The following is a 25523-nucleotide window of genomic DNA, read 5'->3' on the forward strand; positions in this document are numbered from 1 at the left end:
CATATTCCGTGCTAATTTATTTATTTAAAAGATTTGATAATAATAATTATAACTTGTACAATAGTCGCCAATAAGCTAAAAATAGTAACTATAGGTTATGAATTATTCGTGTGTACCACTGCTTTATCTCTGTATTCACATACAAAGTTGAGTGTGTGTGTTATAATAACTTGTAATTTACGTTATTTCTATTAAAAACATCAACAGTGCTGATGAAAATAATTGAAATTGTACATTCGTTTAGTACTGTTGTCTGATAACAAGAATTACGAATTCATTATTTAGTTACGGCAATCATAATAGATTAGCAGCTACGGCAATTATTCAGAGACTTCCAAGCCCTGCACGGCCGCGTCTATATATAATTATTTGAAGAGCCACTAACATTCCCATTTACACTTTTATCAAGTGTTTATTAAGCATTTGCTGTTAGCAATTATAAGTATAATTATTATTGAAATATTAACTATATTCTGTGGTTATTAAACTAAGCTATAAAATTGTAATATCGGTATAGACCAACCAAACTTAACTTGGCGACTTATTGGAATCTATTAAATATATTCCATCTTGCACATAGCATTTTATAATTTTACACTGATTACAAACAATTTAATATTTTTCTGTATGCAAAGTAATTTATATTACGATAAATTTATATTTAAGGCTTGGTAATAAAATTATTGTACTAGTTCTGGTGTACATAAATGTTTAACTAAAGTAAATCTATTTAGTTAATAGGTATTAAGTTTTGAGCCCTAAAAATTGGCAGAATTTAAATTCAAGCCATCCATATCAGCATTGGTAAGGTAGATAACAAAAAGATACCAACAATACCAATCGTGGCAATATCTTTAGAAATTAAAATTTAGTTTCCTTTGGTTAAAAATTCTAACAGAAATAGTAATAATCCACATTAATTTCCATTTGACGATTATACAACCAAGTAAGGATGGCTATAAATATCTAAACTATTAAAATCGTAATAACTAATGAACCAGAATCTAACATTAAATCACTATATTTTTTCGGTAATAATAAACACGTCATGAAAAACATTGAAATGTATTTCTTAAATATTGCATCGTTAATTTTTTAAGTAATAATTTCAACTAAGTACTTAAACAAAATTGATTACAACAAGCAATTCGTATTTAAAAACAAACAATATTCCAATATTTTTCAATTTACCCATTACGGCTTAGGAAAAAATGATTGTCAACTAGTCAATTAAGTTTAATGTAATAGAATAATTAATATCGCAATCTGTAACCGTGATATAACAAAACGTAACCAACTTTAAATTAGGTTACCTTTTGTTTGGGTGTTATTAGAGCAATATTATGAGCATAGAAGGATTATTGCAATATAGCTACGCAATGCGTCTCCAGACTTACTTATCTACATATTTACCACTATTAAAGGTTCGTAAGTTTTATATGAAATAAATTGAGTAATAAATACTTTACGAACGAAACTTACACAACAATATAAATATTTTTTGCTATTCGTAATTTGAGGATGATAAGTGGCTAATTCATCTAACAGTGCAAATTAAGATAGGTATACTACTTTTGTTCTATAAAATCGTATCACAGTAAATAGTCGTATTTAATATGAAATATCTATGCATAAATCGAAATGATGTTTTGACTAGTGTTATGAGTAAAAACCTAAATGAGCAAAAATATGTTACCTATTGACAATTTTATTGACACTTACATTCTAGTAAATGACAGTATATAAATTCAAGCCATTCTTTTCAATAGATAATATTTTGCAAGAAATGGCATTACTTTTAGTCCCGCCGGATAAGCTTAATTTACGTCGGTTGCTTGATACTCGTAAATTGGCAACAATGTTGTCAAATATATAATGTATGGGTGATAGATGAAAATTTTGGCGGCAAATAAATGTTCCGCTGCTGAATTATAATGATATACTGAACACTTACTGAAACATAAATTTATTAAATTATTAGACAAAATACCTATAAATATTTATTTACGTAACTTCAATTAAAACTTTAATTATATATAGTTATTTTGTTACAATTGTATCAAGGTTGATTGGAGAAGTTATATAATATAATATATGCACTATAGCCACCTAACACCTCACTACAAAAATAAATCGTTTCTGCGAGTAGTAATTTAAAATAAAGAATTTTGCGTCATCGAACTGATAACCAAGTTTCTGCTAGACCCGTCGATAGTAAACTGTAAATTGAAATGGAAATATCTGTATACTAAAATATAATATCAGATATTGGTCTGTAAAATCTAGGACTGCCACACGTTTTGTGATTTTGGGATTTAAGATATTTTTTTCATAAATTAGATAAATTTATTAATGAAGAATATTTATCTATCTACGATATTATAAATCCGAAAAAAAATAATCTTCAAAAGTTGGCAGCTAAATATTTTAATTAATGCCAATGAATATTACTGTTAACTTTATTTAAGGACGAAATTCTGGGCTCTAAACGGCTTTTTGTGGATAGTATGTATTATATTAAAGTTTAGTGTCGACAAATATCTAATGAAATAAATGTTAAGTACTCCAAATTAATTTAATTAATTAAAATTAGGTATTAGGTATTTGAATTACTTAATAGTGACCTTTAGTGCCTGAAAATCACATATTGTTTGAGTGAGCGTTGGGCAAGAATAAAATGAAACTTCATGTTATTATTCGATAATTTTACTATAATAATAAGCACCAAACCAGGTTTGGAATGTTCTGTATTGCACCAAATGTGAACATAATCCAATGTTAAAAAAATACGTCTATACATAATAATTACATCACCTCACAGAGTATGGGTAAAACAAAGAATATACTGTGAACAAAAGGGATTAATGTATTTGAAATAAATAAATTTTGATATACACAACACAAAAAGGTCACCATTACAATTCTAAGATTAAGGCCTGCTGTCCACTAAAACTATAAGGAATATCATCTATGCAAATAAAAAGTAATGTGAAGATTTCCAATATCTATTCCAATTGATTTTCGATATGCGTTAGTGGATAGTGTCCTTACATTTAATGAGTTTTAATTTTTGACTATGATAATAATATTAAAATGAGCAACGAATGTATGATTTTTTTGTTTATCGTGTTACCTGCCATATAAAAAAATAATATAAATGATAATATAAATTTACCACTGGTTTATGAGGTTTGATGTTATACAGAATGGAAATATGTTTGTTTGAGTCATGTTTAGAAACATGTGATATCTAAACATTGACCTCACACTTTGAAGTTGAACATTAATATGGTAACTTCAAAGTAATTATAATAACATATCATTTTATGAAACGTCTTTGTATTACATTGAAAAAATAAAAAGTAATTTTAAATCAACCATATACGATTTTAATTTAATTCTTTAAAAAAATCAAGCAGGTAAACTCATCTCTTTTATTAGTAACTTTACTAGTTAGTGTATTTAATCGTTACAAAATATTTGTACAAATATAGACTTTATTGTGCATAATATCCCCATTTGACCCAACAGTCTTTATAGAAGATCACAATTTTCGCTATTACCAATTTAAATAGAACTGAAACATTTTAATCAATCATATGAGACTGTAGAAACTTAAGAAAAAAAGTTGTACAGGAATTTTCATATGTCCAAATACTTCATTCTTTATTATTTTTCATTTACATATCTGATCACAAGAGAAATACGAAGAAATCAATTGTATCGAACAAGTCCTAAAATCTTAAACTTCAACATGGTAACCCTATTTTAAGGATACTTTATTTTAAATTTTATTTCAACGCTACTGAATCAGTTCTACATTTAAAAAAAACTCGCTAATCTCACGAAGATTCATAGGGATTTACTACGTCGATTATTTTATTATCGAAATATTCAAACATAAGCTAACTAAATAAATACTTAATATCATAAAACATATTATTATTATTTCTAGTAAAAAAATATTACTGAATAGGAAATTATTACAACTCTCGATTTCGTTTCATGAATCTGTGGCCAGTGTAAGTTTTGAGTTAAGAAACGTTACGCCTCGATTTGACAATCCCATACAAATATGTCAGAAATACGTAACGCTTGTGTAACGTTAACTTAAAACTTACTCTAGGCTACTGTAGTCCACCAAGACTAGCTGCAGAGTAAAAAGTTGTCTAGTACTTTTTTTAATAAATCTAGCTCACGGAGACAGTTTAAACCAAGCCTGTCGTATATGGTAAAGCATATTGTTTGCTCAATTAGAACTTGCTCCGAATCTATTTTCATGATGACTACTAAGGTTTACACACATATACGCTTGTGGATACACTGCACTTCTAACGTGGCTGAACTACTTCTCCGTGAGATAAAAAATAACATACATTGAGTATCTCTTGGGCTGGGTTGTCCACTAGTTCGACCAGGAATTAGAAAGGCAACTGGAATTCTGCAGCTAGGCTGACTGGGGTGTGCATTATAACTATACTTAGAGGAATTCTTCACAAATAAGGCTGCCACAGACTAAAACAAACATAGTTACAGTATTACCGCTTCATAAGCAACAATGATGATATGCGAACTTGTTTTTTTTTTCGGTAGTAGCGAACATAGTTTGGCCAATCATAACGCACAATCATTATATGTTGTTGCAACTACGTTATTATATATTATGATGAGTCTGTTTAAGTAGTTGATGTATAGCAAAATCTAAACGTTACAACAGTCTGTATTTAATTGGTGCTAACAATCCAAACAATTTTCTGCGGCAAGGATAATTGTCTATGTGACTCATAAAAACGGTAGTACTGTAAACATTAATTATTTTTAATAAGTTATGTAAAAAATGTCTTCTCCTTTTTCTCCTTAATATTACAATACATTAAACCTTTATATAAAGTACATCACTGCTTTTAGCCTTACTGTCCTAACCCTGTCCTGTATTAAGAAACCCGCGATTATTGCATTTTGATTGTTATTATTGGTTTTTATACTTCTCTTGCTAAAACTGCTTTAAAAGAGTTTTAGCACTTCTATACATTTCTATTGCATGTAGACGTTTGATATATTTTGACACCTCTTCATACGAGGACTGAGAATTTTACGTCAGGAATTATTGAGTGTGCTACGATTAGAATGTATTTGAGTTGAAGGGCTGAGTTCATTATTAGACGACTCTGCATGTGGTTTAAGAATATCGCCAGAATAAAATAGTATGGAAATGAACTCTAGTTTTAAAACAAAAGGCATTCGATTATTTTTTCTATACTCGAAACAATTGCGAGGCAACCTAATAATAAGGGTCCCAAAGAGTTTATCGCATCAAAGTTTCGTAATACAGCGGCTGGAAATTTATAAAACTTACGATTTTCCAACAGATGGCGTTGTTGTCTAAATCTGTAACCGACCAATCACAATACAGCGCTCAACCATCCGTGATCGACATGCAAACGATACTACCAATCTCTTTCCGTAACGACACAGACATTCGGAATATTTTTAAAACTAACGATATATTTTGTCAACAGATGGCTTTGCTGACGGATCATCGACCATTCACGATACATCACTTGATCAATCTTGGCTGTTTTGTTACCAATTACTCGCTAAATACAGTATACTGCGCTCGACCAATCTTGATCGATGTAACTCTCTGCCGACTTGCCGACTATTAAATGGTAGAAATCTCAAAGGTTTCGCGATAATACAAGCGTTCGGAATAAATAATACGGGTTCCGTTGCCGCGTGGCCGTGGAGTATGGCGTGACAACACAAAGTACAAGCCAGCAATGTATCATATGGTGTGGAAGCCTTCGGACGAGCTCCGCTTCACTTCCACGTGCCGGGCGATATCCTGAGCGCCCGATAAACTAATATACCTGTAAATAGAGAAAAGTTACATTAATAGAAGCAGAAAAGGGCCTTAATTTTATTATTTCATTCTAAACGACGACGGGGGGCATTCATTCGCTAGAACTGTTAAGTGTCCTCGTCTTAGTGCTGATCGATTGTCGAGCGAGTGGAAGACCTTTGCGGTTGCGTCTGACCGCGCGGTCAGACTTCTTGAGTAGAGTTACAGTGCGACACGTTACTGACCTCACGTGCGTCTCTCGGCGTTAGCACTCTGACTTGTTGAGGTGGATGGGCGGCGGTGCTCGCTTGGCCCGCATGAGCCGGTCGACCTCTGCGGCTGCGTCTGACCGCAGGGCCGGTCTATTTCTAAAGAGTTGCAGCGCTAGACGGTGCTTACCTAGCATGAGTTCCTCGGCGCTAGCACTCGGACGTGTTGAGGTCGATGGGCGGCGGTGCTCGCTTGGCCCGCGTGAGCCGGTCGAGCTCTGCGGCTGCGTCTGACCGCGCGGCCGCCGCCGCCGGCGACGCGTCGGGCGCGCGCGTTCCGGGCGAGCCGGGCTTGTTCTTGTACAATAGAGAGTTGAAGAAGTTGGCCAGCACGCCCTCGTTGCCAGGCGTGCCGGGGTTCATGCCTATCTTCGCGCCGTCAAGCTGAAATAATATGGAATGTTAATACACTTAAATTAATTTATCATCATCATTGCAATTAAAGCGATATAGTAATGTAGATAAACTTAGATGCGTTGTGGTAGAGCAGTGGCATGCTCAAGAAGCATTAATTATTATTGCAACTAAACAAACAAATAATAACAGACGTTAGTGATAACGTGATCTCAGAGTTACAGAGGAAAGGTAAAGTCCAAATTCGAAACTCTCACCGTACACGCATCCAATCAGAGGCTAGGATCAAAGTTGTTTAACTAACGCAATTAATTGATATGCCTAAAAGAGACACGCAACCCTCACTATTAAACAGTTTTTCTGCCACGGTGGTTTATCGCCAGAGAGATTTTCCAACTATTCTAGTGTACAAGTGAGTGCGCAAACGCAGGTGCACTATCTGTTCCTACACCCTCATAGTCCGATCGGAAGGCACGACAAGAGATCAGGCGCGGAAACTTCGGGCTGGTATTAATAATTTTTTGTTAGAAAAACTGAGTACTATTTATTAGCCCGACCCGTGATCGGCACTAGCGAATATGCATATAACCACTAGACTAGACCAACAAGCAGTTCCTCACATAGGCTGTAACGTACGTAACGTAAATGCGTGATTCGTGTTACCCATGGTCTATGTGGGACACATATATGCGAAGCCGTGATAGCCTACAAGAACCGAGACTGAAGAAGAAGACTTCGGCATCACTTTCCTGGAGCCGAGGGGGTCGAATCCCAGCACGCACCGCGTCACACGCATGCGTCATAGTTCTAATATAATGTTCTCAGCGGCGGGTGAAGGCTACGGGTTTTTTTTTCCTTTTGAGAGCTGCCGCGTAAACGGTTAAAGTTTCGTTAAAATCATGTATGACAAAGCTGTTCCCCTTTAAAAGTTCTATTAAAAAAGTCCGTTACAGCATATGCCTATCTTTTAATGTTGACTTATACGCAGACGAAGTCGTGAAGGAACGCTTGTTAAAACATAAACACGTTAAAAAAAAAAACAATACCTACAGTTCAACTCAACCCGTTAACAAAACTAATACACCAATAGCGCAAGAATCAACGTTGCCCGAAACCTAATACCGAGCATTAGTTCTAAATATGGTCCTTCGAGCCGGATATGACCACCGGCAACCATTTGATCATCTTACCTGCGCAGTGGTTCTCTGGGTCGTCCTTAGGGGCGAATCAGCTCTGGGTGCGGGCGTGCCTGCTTGTAACGCGGCCAGTTGTCGCTGCAGGAATGCCTGTTCGTCTTCAGCGGTCACCTCCGCTTCCCTGAGACCACCGCTCTAGAATAATAACATTCATCCACATATTTTAATTAACGTATTATTTTAAATAAATATTACGAAGCGGAGATAGCCCCGTGGTAAGGATTTCGGCATCACTTTCGGGAGGCCGAGTACGCATCCCAGAAAGCACATCTAACTTTTCTATGTTATGTGCGTTTTAAGTAATAAAAATATCACTTGCTTCAACAGTGATGGAAAACATCGTGAGGAAACCTCCATGTTTAAGAGTTTTCCATAATGTTCTCAAAGGCATGTGAAGTCCACCAATCCGCACTTGGCCAGCGTGGTGGACTAGGCTTATAATGACTGATTGAACTGGCTCTTTAAAAAATGTTGGGTGATGGAAATATTTTTTTGGTCGGGGGTAATTTTTTTATTTATACTTCACAACAAGTAAAGGAAATATAAAAAAAAACCGACACTTAAAGTATATCGCTAAATAGTGATATTTAGCAGGCAACCTTAGGATTTGGAAAACTAAAAAGAAAACACTTTTAAAAACATACATACGCATACCAATAAAATATTACTATTAATGAATATTAAAAATAAAGTTATATTTATATTAGCATACCATAAACACTTAAATAAGTTAAATTATAGTCATTTTGATTGAGCGAGATAATCAGCTTTAACATCATTTTTAAATATGCCCAGTAACTTAGACTGTCTTAGGTTCATTGCAATTTTTGCGATGATTAATGTTTTCAGTAATAAAACTTACCTTTCGTGTAGCGGGTTGTACTATGACATCTCTATAGTAATCGTCCGGTTTGCACGTCTGCATGTTTTCATATAATATACTAATTTTCTTCATACTATCCCAACCAGCCGGTCTGCGAAAATAAAATAATAAATTGTTATAGCTGTGATAATTGACAGCAGGATTCTTTTACTACAAAACTTACAAAAGAAGTTCAGAAGTGGGATCTAGCTGAAATATAAAGCTGCGTAAAATTATCTAAAACAATATTTAAAAAACTTTAACACACTTGTTCATATACAAACAAACACAAGTGTCAATGGTATTTATTTAATTTAATTAGGGTTATCATCTTTTATAGCGAGTGCAGCAGAATTATTTCGCCTCGCGAAAAAATAGACAAGAATTTACGAAGCTGACTCCCAACTTTCGCTAGTGGGAGAGGCAACGCAAGAAGAAGAACTTTTTTAAGGTTACTCTTTTATGAAAAATATATGGATAATTAAATTTTTTTTTTAAATCGAGTATTCGTATTAGGTTCTTTGTCTAGATCCTTTCTTACTAGACTTGTACCTAATATTGATAAGAGAAAAAAGGACTTACAAACAAATGGAATAGAATTCAGATTATACGTTTATATTTATTAAAAATGCATAATTAAACTCATAACTAAATTAAAATATAACCTTAACCGAACAAGTGGTACCTGTGGCTAAAATGTGCCAAGAATGCTGACTGCATTTCCGTGCTGAATCAACGCAAAAAACTGAGCCATCTCTCTCATTCTTATCCTTGCTTTACATCCTAACAAAGCAAACAACCGACTTCATTTCTGGCATAGAGTTAGTTGAACGGTCGGACAGCGACATAGGCAACTTTGGGACTGCAAAAACATAAAATTCCCACAGTTGTTTTACAGGAACATTCGTAATTATTCACCTTTTATCGTTCCTTTACGGCCTAAAGAAGCAACCAATCGTCTTATTCACCGCGGAGAACACCGCGGGTCGCAGCAAGCGAGGAAATAAAGGCCTATAAATTAAAAGTATCCGCTTACATCAAAACGGCGTCCTTTTCAACGATGAGTGCGGGCGTCCTGAATGGTAGGCCGTATATCCGGTGCGTGAGATACTTGTATAGCAGGTCGCAGTTCTTGTCCTCTTTGGCGCTGGTGTAGAACAACGCGGCGCCGTACTGCAGGCAGAACCGCCGGATCCACTGCTGCATGAAGTCGAAGTGCTCGTCGCGGTAATCGTGCTCCTTTTCTAACGTTGTCATGTAGTCAGTCTGAGCAGTGAGAACAAACAAGGTTTCAGTATTTTTTTTCAATTATTTTTTACTAGCTAACCGACAGCTTCGTGTAATCTGAATTAATTTTTGGGAACTTCGTATGTCGCGCCCGCCACCCGCTCTGCCACGCTATTCAAATCTCTCATATGCACAAAAACATTAATTTTAATGATATGCTGGAAGGATCCACATGAAATGAACAACGTATCTCGTATATTTTATTGGATAAGGAATAATACTGTATTGTTTAAAAGTAGTTTTGTCAATAGCCCATATTTTTTTTAAAACTACGCCAATGATTTTCTTCAAAAACTGAACTGAACTGTTTCACAGATAAGTCTCAGAGACAGTAAATAATGTACCTCTAAAGCTTCTAAAGTATTATTTCGGTTTTCATTTACACATTTTATATACAACGTGTAACTGATTCTTTATAAAATATACTTATGCACCCTTAAAAAGTATTTCGTAATTCCGTTGCACGTTGTATAATATATACTGGTTAAGTGCGAGTTAGACTTGTTCCGTATTAGGGCAATATGAAATCCTACACATTTTAAGATTATTAAAATAGATAAAAAAATAAATAAAAGAAAAGGCGGATTGGTGAACTGCAAACATCTTTGAAAACATATTTAACTTGCAAAATTAATGTAAAAAAACGAGACAAGAGTTTTGCAGATGAAGGGCAAGTCTGAACTTATCATATCAACCCTTTACCGGCCCACTACAGAGCACGAGTCTCCTCCACCACGCTGGCCTAGGGCGGATTGGTGGACTAGTCTGAAAATCAGTTGTAGCAAAATGTCAACATGTCGCCCTTTTCATTAGCACGGCAGAATTCTGAATATTATCTTTCATTTGTAACCTAATGTACGCGTCAGTGAAAGTCACAATAAACATCCGTTCAGTAGATTTTTTTGTGCTTAATGTACGTTTAACGATATCGTGTTACATTGAAATGGATCCCGTAGTTGTCAGATCATTTCTACTTCTGACGCAATACGTATTTCATTACGTTAGAGTTTCGGCTAAAAGATTTCTTAAAATATATATACACAGATTGTATGTTCTTGTTTTAACACGCTTTATATATTAGCTTCACCTGTATGTATGTTTGTAACCGACCTTTGGACTTGATTTTGACCCTCTTCAAACGTGCTGATTTGGTTCAAACTTTGTAGATAAATCGAGAACCGATGACAATACACTAATTTGATAGGATTGTTCGATTTTTTTAATTTGCAAAATAAGATTTACGTTAATTAAAATAATTTTCAAATATAGTCAAAAAGGCAGGAATGATGTTAATTTTAATTTTCAACCATTTTCTTTAGCCGATTTCTCTATTATGAACATGAATGGTTAACCGATTAATTTTGCTATAATAAAAATAGTAGTTTCAGAAAAACTAAAAATCACGCTTTTATAAATAAACGGTAAACTAAATGGTAGAAATTTGTTTGTTTCTTTATAACAAGCGTGTTTTTTTAGTTTATTTTATAGGTAGCGTTGATTTCATGTAAGCCAAGTATTTTGGATTTGCACACTACAAAATATTTATGTCCATCAGTGGCCAACCATTGGTTGACATAATAATGACGATTATTTAGTACGTCTAAGCGCTATGCCAATAAGGACATATGAAAATGAAGGCCTACCTAAATAGGTAGACTGAAAATGAGCCATAACAAAAGCCATTTTTGTACAATACTCAAGATGGGATAATTTAGGCGCGCTCAAGAATTGCGGTGATTTTTTTCTCTCTTATTAATGTTAAAACTATTCAATAGAGGCGGTCGTAAAAATGCCAAAACCAAAACAATGTCTGTCTTCAAGTTTTGAGAAGTTAGTATATATGTGGTACCGACGTGGACATGGTAAGAAACAAAGTGGTGCCAAAATGTGTGGTGTGGTGGTGGTGCTGAAGTCTTCTTTTAAGAGTAGTATTACTACCCCTGTGGGCTGTGACAGAAGAGTCCACTCTTCCATTACAATTAAAATAAACTCAACAAATTATAAATAAAAGGAGGGTAGGTATACAAACTAAGCACAACATAAATGAAAGCGCGGGATCTGTTTAGATCGAATGACATAAACACACGCCAAAAATGACTTAGGCACTGTTACAACTTCACCGACGACATTATGTTTGAAAATTGGTAAGATTTCCACTAACCTTTGTAGCAACAACGACAATATCAAGGCCTAAATTCGTGGTAAGTACGGCTTCCGGTAGCGGGTTGTCCTCGTCGTCGTCGTCCAGTTCGTCTGACAGGTTCCGCGACGAGCGTTTCATCGGCGACGAAGCCGTCGGCTCCAACTCGTCGCCGGGCTCCGTATACCTCTGCCATTTCTGAACTTGCTGCTTTTTACTTTGTAACCTTTGTTCTGCGGAAGACGGATACACTTTCGGTCAATCATAAATATACTATACTAGTTCATCGTGATTATAACTCATTACCGGCCCACTGAGTACAGTAACAGTATTTATTATACGTTGTTTATAAAATGTATGTAAAAACACGTTCCTTGTTTGGGGTATCCCTGGTCATTATCAACCCATCACCGGTCAACGATAGGCTAAGGCGATAGTCAACCACACTGGCAAAGTCTGGATTGGTAGACTGACAAGACTAGTTAATCTCCGCGATTTCGTGTGCGTATAATTATGCGATACTTAAGCAAACATTTCCCGCGGTGATACCTAGCATTTTCCGGGGGACCCGAGTACGAATTCCGCACGTACCTCTAACTTTTCGGAGTTATGAAAGTTTTTAACTTGAGCAATTTAATTTTAACGGTGAAGGAAAACATCGTGAGGATTATCGTTATAACAGATACTTCCCCACAATATTCTCAAAGGCGTGTGAAGTTTATATAACTCGTACTTAACCACAGCGTGGTGAACAACGACCTAAACCGTTCTTAGTCAGTGAGGATACCTGTGCCGATACTTGGCCGATAATAGGTTTATAATGACGATGATGAGATTTTTCGCCCACATAGTTTAACTTGCTAAAACCTTTATTAATAATAATAAATAAATAATAATAAATAAACTACGACAATACACACATCGCCATCTAGCCCCAAATTAAGCGTAGCTTGTGTTAGGGGTACTAAAATGACTGACGAATATTTTTATAAATAAATACCTAGAATATACATATAAACACCCAGACACTGAAAAACATTCATGCTCATCACACAAACATTGTCCAGTTGTGGGTATCGAACCCACGGCCTTGGGCTCAGAAAGCAGGGTGGCTGCAAACTGCGCCAATCAGCCGTCATATATTAACACTAATATCAAAAGATTTGTATTCTTGCATTTTTGTACGAATATATATACAATACTGCAGATACGAGTATCTCTACGTGATCAAATAAGGATAAGGAGAAGGAGAAGAACCAGAGTTACCGACATAGCTCAGCGAGTCGCAAAGCTGAAGTGGAAATGGGAGAGGCACATAACTCGAATCGATGGACGTTGGGGTTCCAAGGTGCTGGAATGGCGACCCCGCACAGGAAAACGCAGCGTTGGTCGGCCCCCAACAAGATGGACAGACGACATCAAACGAGTCGCTGGGAGCCGCTGGGCACAAGCGGCCCAGGAACGTGGATTTTGGAACTCCCTACAAAAGACCTATGTCCAGCAGTGGACTTCAATCGGTTGAAGTGATCGATGATGACGATTTTTGTACGTAATTGATAAACGCACAATATATTTAACTGATTTTAACAATTCTTTCGCCTTTAAAAGCCACATTAATTTCTATTTTCCAATGCATCAATTTAAAATGTCTTGTATTACGTTCTCAATACAAACATTTTATTATTAGATGCGGGACCCTAGAAATCTTACACGAATATATAAATATGAAGAGTTAGTTTGTTTGTTTCTTTGTTTACTTGAACGAGATGATCTCATGAACTACTGGTCCGATTTGAAAAATTCTTTCAGTGCTGTATAGCCCATTTATCGCGGTATATTATATAGGCTATATTATATATTCAGGCTAAGGCCAATATGAACATAGCACCAATGAAGAATATTACAATTTTTTATTTACTGTAGAGAGCTTTCGCTGCTCGCGCTGCGTAATCGGTTAAAGTTTCGATAAAATCATATAGGACAAAGTTGTTCCCATTTAAAGTTCTAAATAAGTGCGCGACAGCATACGCCTATCTTTCAAAGTTAACTTATACGCGGGAGAAGTCACGAGGGACCGCTAGTAAATGATAAACGCACTGCATAGAGAACAGTGGCGTGCACTGGTTTCCTTACCAGGGTATGCATACAGCAGGTAAATTGCATAGAATGGCGAAAATCGTCCTCCTTAGTGCTATATATAAATTATAGTGTAGGCAGTGCTTTTATGCATATGTATGAAGTGCACACCACTGATAGAGAATCTGTGCATTTTTTGAAGTCAGTTAAAATGTGTACTGCATTCACACGGGGTAAATGAATTGGGTACACTACGAATTTGATCGGTGTAAGAATCTTATTGTAATGCACTTTCACGAATTAATTAGTCGAGTCACTTCGCGTGCGGTGCCAGCACTTTGAGCCACTAAACTATTTCCTCTCTCTGTTAAAACTATTTTTATTTTTATCGAAAAAAAAAAGAAAAATACTCAGGAAGACTTCGAGAACCATCTATAATTATGATAAAACTGTAACTGGAAGATTTCTGTACATTTAATATGTTTTGAAAATTTTGATCGGGGGATACTTTATAAACGAGTCCAAAACAGATTTTTATTTAATTTTTGTCTGTCTGTCTGTCTGTCCGGGCATCACGTTAAAACTACTGAACGGATTAAAATACAATTTGTTATAGTGGTAGCTGATATTCCGGGTCAACATATAGGATACTTTTTATCCCGGTAAACAGTAGGTTTCCTCCGGGAAACGGAATGATAATTTTTATCAATTTTACTTCATAGCTCCGTTAAATTTGAACCGATTTCAATAATTATTTTTTATTTGAAAGTGTATACTACCAAGCATGTGTTGTCTAATTTTAATGAAGTTTTGATAAATATTGTCGGAGATAAAGGACATAACTCTTCACAAATAATAGTACGTCGCAAGGCATATGGGAAAACGATGAATGTATGCATACCGTCGTACTAATAATATAAATGCGATAGTTTGTGAGCATGGATGTATGTATGTATTTATGTATCAACTAAAATAATGACAACTTACTAACTTAGTATACCACGTAAAATAATAATGGGCACATAGCTAGCCACGATGAATATGTTAGCATCAGATGTACTCATACGCGGGCGAAGTAGTATACAAATAAAAACCCAGACACTGAAAACATTCATGTTTACCGCAAAAACATTTTACAGTTGTGGGAATCGAACCCACAGACTCAGAAAGCAGGGTCGCTGCCCAATGCGCCAGTCGGCCGTCAATATAATATAATCTCCCGGAGGGGTGGCGTTCGAACCGACATGTTAAGTTTCAGTGTATTGTACCATCGTTAGTTTGTTTAAACTATAAAACAGGCTCTTTAATCAATTATTTCGCACGTTCAACTACAATCCACAACCCAGTGGCGTGCATAGAGGGTTTGCACAGGGTATGCAGATGGTATAAAATGGAGTAAATCTCCAGTACGAGTTATAAATACTTAAGGGTAGGCTTTTTATAACTCTTACAAAGCATATCCTTAAGTTTTTTATAACTCTAACTGGAGACTTTCTTCATTTTATATCAGCTGCATACCCTCTATGCACGCCACCCCGTACAACGTTACACTGCTAGTTACTGGCTCAACATAGTATTTACATAGGCTAACCCACAATCAGATCCAGTGCAGGTAGTGACAATGACAGGAAATTACAGCCCGATTCTATTCGATTCGATTCCTAACTCTGATCAGGTATTTTTATTGGCAGACTTTTCCATTTTGATTGAAGAACAGATCTTTGAAGAACAGCTAGTATGGGCAGGGGATAATTTGCTCCCCGTGGAAAAAGGATAAAAGTTTATCTCCTCCCACAGCTTTATCAACTCTCAGAGCACTCAAGTTGAAATAATATCCGAATAATATATGTGTATTAATAAACATTGATAAACTTCTCCTATTCCATGTTCCAGTGATTTAGCAGGTGGACACGTTAATAATATACCTTGTAAGGAGATATAATGGGGGGATATAATTTTTGTCTCCTTCCTGTGCTAGCCCTGCAGCAACGACACTATTTTATTTTTTATTTTATTTATACTTTTTATTTGCACACAAATAAAAATACAGACAGAAGAAGTATACAAAAGGCGGCCTTATCGCTTTGTAGCGATCTCTTCCAGGCATCCTTGTTATTATTAACTATGTTGTGCGTCCCGAGATATTTATGCCTATTGCCTACCCATTATGTCGTCTTGTCTCAAAGAAACTGGTCGAGAAAATGATAGACATAATTCATTAGTCGCTTGCATCTTAGCCCTACATGAAACGGTGCAACACAAATACTGCGCCGACAAAGTCGCCTATACTGACTTCGGTTCAAAATAATTGAATATTGAAAAAATATAGAATCGATTACATTGTAGCTAAGTACCTACTACAATATAATATTTATCTTGACAAATAAATGAGATAGAAGTGGTGGTGTCAAAATAGCTTCGTACAAAAGGTTGAAAGGCCACCGGAAATGGTGCAAATAGAACGAAGATATTGTAGCACGGATGAGATTTATTTTAAACATTTCGCTAAGGTGACGACCGAGGTCTGTTCCCTTAGTAAGACATCCACGCTCGCTATCGTGTATCGCTCGTTATCGTGGGACGATATCGTGTATCGTAACATTGTGGTCTACCATAGTCCATATTGTCTCAACCAGTGGCGCGCATAGAGGGTATGCACAGGGTATGCAGATGATATGAAGTGAAGAAATTCTCCAGTACGTGTTATTAAATCTAAAGAGTAGGCTTTTAAAAGCTTTTACAATGCCTATCCCTAAGTTTTTTATAACTCGTACTGGAGATTTTTTTTTCATTTTAAATCATCTGCTCGCTTATTGCATAACCTGTATGCACGCCACTGGTCTCACCTAAAATTAGAATGCAAGCTTCTTTATGTGTCACAAAGTAATCTTTTCAGAATACGAGTGGTCTAAGAGTTGTTAACGCGCCATACATTTAAAACATCACTGAATGTCACTTGACATCACTAAAGCCACCACTTTAAGTGTTGATTTCGTGACGCGTGGGTAAATACATGAGAAGCCTATATATACATACAGAGAATAAAGAGGCGTGCAACTTACATGACGTCATCGCTAAACATTTAAAAGCATAGATCCATTTTACAACCACTACGATTTGACTGCAATCGCAACTGGTGAGAATGAATGGTAGCGAGTTAACTTTTAACGGATATGTCCTTATTAAATTAAACACTGTATCGCTTTATACGCGGCATTGTATATTTGAGCCTATTGTGGCTCAAATTTACTTCGCTCGGCGGCACGTCTTCGTAGGTAGGGTGCCAAGATCGAAGCCTCCCCTTAATAAAAAATATTTAATATTACTGGAAGTATACCAATGTTGTACTAGGGGTGCTGAGCTAAGTCATAGTTGCGGTACGAACTTAACCTTTAAGACAAGGGGAATTAGGTCAATATTCTCTCACGTTCAAGACAGATCGTCGTCGTGTGAAGTGGAAATAATTCATAAAACGAAGAAACTGCGAACTGTGAGCAATGCAGATATGACTCATCAATGGCCTATAACTGTCCACTGTTGGACTAAAGGCCTCTGGGAGGGTTTTTCTATAATCATCACGCTGGGCAGACGGGTTGCTGACCGCAGTAGATGGAAACGCGGACGAAGTAATAAATAAGTGAAGGGCCGAATGAATTAATTCTTTACGAGGCCTACTTTGTTTCTAGCGTTAGTTACAATGTTATTTTCGATATTGCAATCAACAGTAACAACCTGTGTTCTCGTAGAAATACTTTATCCCACTTTCAGTTGAGAGCATTGCTCGCAGAACTTCAAAACCGCAGTAAAAACTAGCCTAGACGAATAAACCTTGCAAATTGTACAAGAACAGCCATTTATCGATTCATGTTGTTAGTTTACGAAACAGAATTTTATGAGGTGTAATCGGTTATTGCCATATTTATATTTGATAATAAATCCAAAATTCAAATTCTTTATTCATGTATGCCTATCACAGGCACTCATGAAGCGTTCATACACATATATTTACATAATTGTAAAGGGATGGTGATAACTTTGTTCGCCAACTTAAACCTAAAGCTACATGGGTGCCAAACACGCTCTGGTTAAGGAAGAGCCCACAACAAACTTGGTCGGGTAATTTTTTTTTATCACCATCTCACAGTATATTTATATTAAGCTATGCAGTTACAATAAGTCTATAGAGATAAGACTCATACAAAAGTTATCCTCGAGGTAAATTCGGGACAACAGAATGTTCAACGTTTAAAACGTGCTTTCAAACGACTCTAAAATTGGCCCATTTGTATCGGAGCATCGACGCAACGTTACTACAGATAGACATATCCACCGGACCAATGTGTCAAACATATAAATATTACCTTATTTGAAATTATGATTATTTCCCTAAATTGCATTTACATGTAACCTTACAAAGGAATTGTCCTAGTACGTACCCCCTTTCCGCCAATCGATTTAGCGTTCCGGTACGATGCCGCATAGTAACTTATTAGGGGTACATGGGTTAATTATAACCCGCAAGCAAGTTAGACTGCATCTTTACAACTAGGAGAGATTCCATTAAGGACTACCCTGTAGTGGATAAAAAGCTAAAGTTGACATGACGAGCGAAAATTTTCTTGCGAATTAATGCGATGTAAGCATTACGGAGTAAATAAATTATGAGCGTACAATTTGGCCCCGTTCAGTGAATGTTGACAACTTAAATTAGTTAAGTAGCATGTGTATTAGGTTACTTTATAAACGTGAAAACCATTTGCGGCTTCATTTATACAGACTATTTATGTAGGGTGCGAACGCTTAGTGACCGCAGGTGATAATTTCTGATACACAAGAGATAATCTGTAAAGAACTTGAAACTGTATCTTAAAAAACATCGTCATAAATTCAAACTTCATAAATGGAATTTGACTTACGTATAAAGCTTGCATTCTGACATTGATTTAAAAGTGGGATTAAACCGCTAAATAGAGCTTGACGAAATTTAGCACAGAGATAACTTGCATTCTGGAGATGGAAATAGAATACTTTTAAGCGCGGAATCCGGTTCCCATGGCATTAAAAGAAACGCGGTAAAAGTCGCGAGTAGGAATTAGTAATTATTATTAAGAAAGCCGGGCTATTCTTTTTTAACGATTTCAATAATAATAAAATTAATATTAGCGGTAGCGGTAGCGGTATAGCAGTGATAAAAAGTAAACCAAAAAAAAATTACGTAAACAGCACGTTTTTTTAATTCGCATTATACCTAATGCAAAGAGGATTCCTTTATTCAAAGAGGTTATAGAGATAAATTCTGTCTAGTAAAGAATCCATACTCATATTATGAATGTAAAAATTTAGTCTGTTTGTTGATTTGTTACTATGTATCATGAACCACTGCACCAATCTCAAAAATTCTACACATTAATTGCTTGGATCTTGAAGATGAACATAGGATACTATTTCTCCCGGAAAAGGAACTGGTTAACGTTCCCACAGGAATTAAAAATGGCTTTGTTACCTATGCATGGCTTCACGGCTCGTGTTGCATATAGGTAGCTTACCTTTACTTTTTACTCCGGGAAAACAATTTCCTATAGCGTTTACTCGTATGCCTTTGCTTGCCTGGAAGAGATCGCTATTATAGCGATAAGACCGCCAAATTGTACGTTCTACCTTATTGTGCTGTTGTATCTGTGAATTTTCTCTGTGGTGTACAATAAAAGTGTATTCATTCATGTTTCTTGCGGGATCTAAAAAAACTTAAATTACAGCTCAAATATATATATTATATATTTTGAGCTTTATTATAGCTCAAAGTTTGTTTTAATTCTATGACAAAATAATTCGAACGTATTTCTTTGCGATCGCGAAAAGAAAAATCACATCGGACAATAGAAGCGAGGAAGTGCTGTGACATAATACAAGTGATCCGTAAAACCAGTTATAAAGTCAAACGCATTCATTGATTAAGTAATACGCGACGATGACGTAACACGTGAGTCACGGCGCGAAATAAACATTGCTTTGCCAAGTTTAAGATCCTATCCGAAGCAACGGAAAATTGAGCTTAAGCTTCCGTTGGAGAGAAATCCCGTAACTAAATAGCTTTACCGCAAAGGATTACCCAAACCTATGCGGTAAAGTGGCTAATGGAAATATTTCTTACTAGCTATTTCCCGCGACTTCGTCTGCGTTTGATTTTGTTTTTTGATGTGGCATTCAATTAAATTGTAGTTCTAAAAAAAATTTAAGTATTCAGCATCGCTAAGCATTAAATGAGGGGTTTGCTGCTGTCCGCTGAGGAGTTCTGTCCTCTATCTCCAACCACATTCATCAGATCTACACAAAGTTTGGGCAAAATTAAACACATATTATAACCTCTATAGTACAAAAATAATTATTTAAATCGGTTATAATTTGTCGGAGTTATGGTGTAAAATCGTCAAACACTTTCATCCCCTCTCCCGAAGGAACCGAGCTTAATGTCGGGATAAAAAAATATCCTATATTACTTCGAACACTTCCAAGAATATGTGTACAAAGTTTCATGAGGATCGGTTAAGTAGTTTTTGCGTGAAAGCGTAACAAATAAACTTACATTCACATTTATAATATTGAGTAGGAATAATAGATGCCCCAGATTTTTATAACTACTAATAGTAAAAAAGTAGTGTTATCCTTTTCACAACTTTTGACGTAGAAAGATTGACTTAGAAAAGGATGGCGCTATTTCAAGACCGGCGCGGCGGCGGCATGTCCCTCGGGCGACCGCAGCCCGAGTGCTTTCTCAGCGGAAAAAAAAACCTGAATCGATCGTTTGTATGCGAAAAGCTTAGTTGTCAAAATTTCAAATACCGCCGCTTTCGAAATTTGTATGTCCATTTTAAAACCAACTATTTTTATTTTTTATTTCCTTCAAGAAAACAGTATGATAAACATATGAAACCAATTAATATTGATTATTAAAAAAAAAACAACACAAACCGTTCATTACTGTTCATTATTTATGTTTTGTATACCTAGGTGTTATCATTTTACTGTCGTGCACTGACAGCGCATGGTGGTACTAAATTATCTTAATTAACAGCGTGACTCATCGCGCATTCTAATAAGAGTATAGTTACTTTTTTTATGTAAATGAAAACCGAAATATTACTTTACAGGTTTGTACATTCTCATTTTACTGTCTCTGAGACCTAAAAAACACTGATTGTTTTTTAATAACCACTGCCATAGATTTTACTGAAAGCTTTAAAATCACATGCAAAATTAAAATAAGTGTGCCACTTTATTAGGCACGAGTCGCGTAGGGTAGGTACTATGTACGTGTTGGTCTTTTATCTTCAATAGGGTCAAGCGCTAGTCAATTAAAGTAAAAAAAAATGTCTTAAAAAGAGATGTTATTTTGAGGGATCTATAAATGCTAGTAAAGTAACGATTTGCAGCCCCTTCATGAAAACATACTTAAAACATCACTTGTTCTTATATAATATCTACCTACTTATAAGTCAAAATAGTTTTAGCATCTTATAATTTATTACTACGCTATATTAATAAAAGAGCCAATACCGTCAACAAACTGTTCTACAGTTTGACGGAATATTTGTAATTTATCGCACTTTAGTAACTAAAAACTGAAAAAAAAAGTGGTAATGCGGCTAAAAGTTTATTTTCTAAATAAAGATTGGAGACCCTGTGATTTTGGTTTATAAATATAATATTAAGTATACAACGTGTAACCGAATTAAAAATACTGTTGAAGGGTGCATAAGTATATTTCATAAGGTATCACACTGAAAAATCTTAAATCGAAAGAAGCAAAATTATTTTTCTATACAAAGTAATTCAAAACACTCTGAGTGTTTACTAATGACCACCCTATTTAAGTTTAAAGACCGACACGCGTCGACGACGACGGGTACCTTTAAATAAAGGTTAAAGGATTCTGGTTTACTTATAAACTATTAGCGTTTCAGAGACACAATAAAATGTACATCTAAAGCCTGTGAACTAATATTTTGATTTTCATTTAAACGTAAATATATGTAAATATATATTTAATTAATGAAATATTTTTCTAGTAGTATGTGTATATATGCGCCTATTTTCTGTACCTATTTTATAAGTTTTTGGTTGCCTGGAAGAAATCGCTATGTAGCGATGAGGCCGCCAAATTGTTTCCGCTTTTTTGATATTGCTTTCTATTTTATGTACTTTCTGTGTGGTGCTCAACAAAAATATATTTATTAATTATGTCGTACGGAAATCTCTAAACTAAATTGGCGGATCTAAAAGCAACGAAGTTTGACGAAGAAAAGGAAAGCAATATTTTACGACTTGTCAAATTAGTTTAGTATAGTTTTGTATCACCATTAGCGGCCCACCGCCTGACACGGGTCTTCTCTAAGAAGGGTTTAGGCGGTGGAACCGTTCTAAGGATGGCGCACCGTGTAATGTACACTATATTTTGATCAATAAAGGAGAAAAAAAAAGTGCAGATTGGTGGACTGCACTCACCTTTTGAAATTATTATACCTAAGAGGTATAATAATTTCAAAATGCAGGTTTCCTCACAATGTTTTCCTTCACCGTTAAAGCAAGTGATATTTAACAACTCAAAACGAACATAGCTTGGAAATGCTTCATATGCGGGCCGGGATTTGAACTTGGCTCTCTGAGAGTGAAGCCAGTCTTAACCACTGGCTATCATCGCTTCTTATTTTGTATAGTATTGTTTTTTTTTATGCCATCTTTCTACTATATGCCTACCCTGTTAAAAACCTCTGCATGCGATTGCTTAAAATGCTCCTGCATATGATAAAAATAGTTAAATATTCGCACAAGTACATATTACACAGATAGTCTCTGAAGATAACGTTTATGCTTGTTAGTGCACAATGTAAATGATAACTTAACTTACGAGGAACTATGACTTAACAAGGAAACTCTAATGAAGAAACTTGATAGTTACAGTAAAAAAGCAGTAGAGACTTACCAGGTGTGAGATCCAATTTATCTATATGGTCACCGAGCACTGAGGCCCAGCTCTGTAGCTGGTCTAGTACACCCCAGGGTGTGGTCATGGCCACAGTCAGGATGACCAGTGTGTGTGGGAATGTTTCTTCGCTCAGTGCAAACTTGAGCAGATTTGTGTGCCCTGGATCCCCATCTAGGACCCATACACTAAGTCTTGTGTGATCTGAAAATATTTATTGTGTTATAGTGAAAGTTTATCCATCGGCATTGAAGTGTCATTGTGGGCATGAGCTCTATATTCCTCTCAGACTTTGTATGACAGAGCTTGTCCGATGAAGTACTACCGCCATTCTTATTTCTGCAGCAAAGCAGTGTTATTGCAATGTAGTGTTCCGGTCTCAAGGGTGTCTTTGCGAGTTTAATTACAGACACATGAGGCTTATGACGTATGGTACCTGGATACAGGGCAGCATGCTGTAGGATGTGTTCCTTGCATGCCCTGCTTAGTGTTGCCTTATATATAGTCGATTGTATACAAATATAAAAAAAGGAATGTGCCAAGTTTTCAAGCATTGTGGACTTGTTATAATGTTTATTATATAACTAGGTTTTGTTTGCAGCTTAACTCGCATTAATGTAGATTTTATGAATTAATCTAGGTTCCTCTTTTCTAAAAGTAATTTTTTCTGCATGAAAGTGTGTAAGCCCTTTACCCTACACCGCTACACTGCACCAGACTCTTCTATCAAAGGAAAGTGGGTTTCAAAGCATAAACCGACTGCACTTTTCCAATGTGAGTTGAAGACTTTACGTTTTAAATTATTGGCATACTGATGGCTTAAAATGCTCTCAGAGATACCAGGTGGACTGCACCAATTTCACTGGGCTGATAATCAGAATTAGAATCAGAAATTTCCAATCTTATGTCCAGTAGTAGATATCTATGGATGGCTAAGTTGATGACAATATATACAAATATTTGTTGATATCAATCAAAACTTTCAGATGATTAGAATAGGCTATTGGGAACCAAATATATTACGTTGTTGTTAACAGTAAGCAAAATTATTACACAATTTCCCATTGGAAACTTATAACACTTTGGAAATTGTGAAAGTATGAAATTTAAATTACTTAACTTATTTTCTACAACATATATTTCTACTTTTAACAGACAATAGCAGTTTAAAGCAAAGATAATAGGTACAATTCGGAAGTCACAGCATTTACACATAATAAAATGGTGAACCCAAATATTCTAATTTATCATTTGTATGTTCAGTTGTCATACTACAAGCCAGTATTACAACAAAACCTCTCAGAAGCCACTCATATGTAAAAATGCAAATTACGGGATCATGTCAAACAAACATCACCTCAGGATGTTCCAGTATCCGAGTGAAATTTTTGCAGTATATTAAAAGTTCTATGCTGTAGCGTGCAGCATAAACCACACAGATTTATTTGATGAAACCAGATTATGATTAAGTCCCTTAATTTTTTGGCATTTATGGCAAAAAATTTAGTACCATAATAGTAACAACACAATAATCAAATTCCACCCTAATATTGATTTATAATTCATTGTCTTGGCACAGAATTATGTATCTTCTAGCTAATTCTTGTGTCCTTTCCTTCAATCCTTTATTATTGTTTTTGACGAATGCAGCGCGAACCTTTAGTTTTCCTGGGGTAAAAAGAAGCCTTAGTTGAAAGGATGGAGCGTAACATTATCTCGAGGATCGAGAGAATGTACTCTCCATCCTCCATAACTAACTCTATGCCAAAAACAAACAGATTGGATGCTTAGTTAGGGTGTGAAGGATGGACAAACAAACACACACTTTAGCATTTATAATTTTAGTAGGGATTCCATTCTTAGACATACTTTTCTATAACTTATTGTGTTATGGATAAGTAACTTACCATCACGGTACTCATCTCTAACATCTATATAAGCATATTCAAGTGCAGATCCCTTCTTTGGGTCTTCCACACCTTGCAACTTGGCTACAAGTGTGGTTTTGCCAGTCTCATTGTCACCCAATACCAGCACATTCTTGTTGGAAGGCAACTTCGTGTTTCCCTGATTCTGTACTTCCTCTAAAATAGCGGACCTGTAATAAATCACACCAGGTAAGAGGAAATTTTTCGGAACACATTTTTTACAGTGAACTCTCACTTGATACCGAGTTAAATGACTCTAACGCAGTTCCAACACTTATTCCACGGCTTCTTTACAAACAAAGGTAAGACGTCGCAGCTAGGTCACATATTTCTCAGGTACAATTCTTTGACATCACGTAGGTGTGACACATTGGATACCCTATATGGATGCTGCATGTAACTCGTAAATTAACAGTGAACAATTACCACAAATTGTCCTTCCCGTCGCCATTGTCTTTTTTTTTAGATTTAAGCCCATTTGCTTGGCCGTTTGTCTCCATTCTTCAGATATGATAGAAGATAACAACGGCACAAGAGGCTTTTCTTTCGTTTTCGTTTCGGCTGTTCATACGTCACTCTCGCAGACAGA

The 25523-nt window shown here is 35.8% G+C and overlaps 1 protein-coding gene across 1 annotated transcript; it reads right to left on the bottom strand.

Moving 5' to 3' along the window:
• LOC120636334 (cytoplasmic dynein 1 light intermediate chain 2) lies at positions 1-25516 on the bottom strand. The gene is made up of 9 exons (XM_039907768.1): positions 25361-25516; positions 24914-25104; positions 23007-23210; positions 11972-12183; positions 9560-9789; positions 8524-8635; positions 7656-7796; positions 6242-6495; positions 1-5870 (listed from the first exon to the last, which is right to left on the bottom strand). Exons 1-8 carry the CDS (start codon positions 25432-25434, stop codon positions 6262-6264), a joined length of 1398 nt encoding a protein of 465 aa, XP_039763702.1. The 5' UTR covers positions 25435-25516; the 3' UTR covers positions 1-5870; positions 6242-6261.
• Between the last annotated feature and the right edge of the window lie 7 nt (positions 25517-25523).

This window comes from Pararge aegeria, chromosome 3, assembly GCF_905163445.1.
Source record: "Pararge aegeria chromosome 3, ilParAegt1.1, whole genome shotgun sequence".
Classification (NCBI taxonomy): Eukaryota; Metazoa; Arthropoda; class Insecta; order Lepidoptera; family Nymphalidae; genus Pararge; species Pararge aegeria.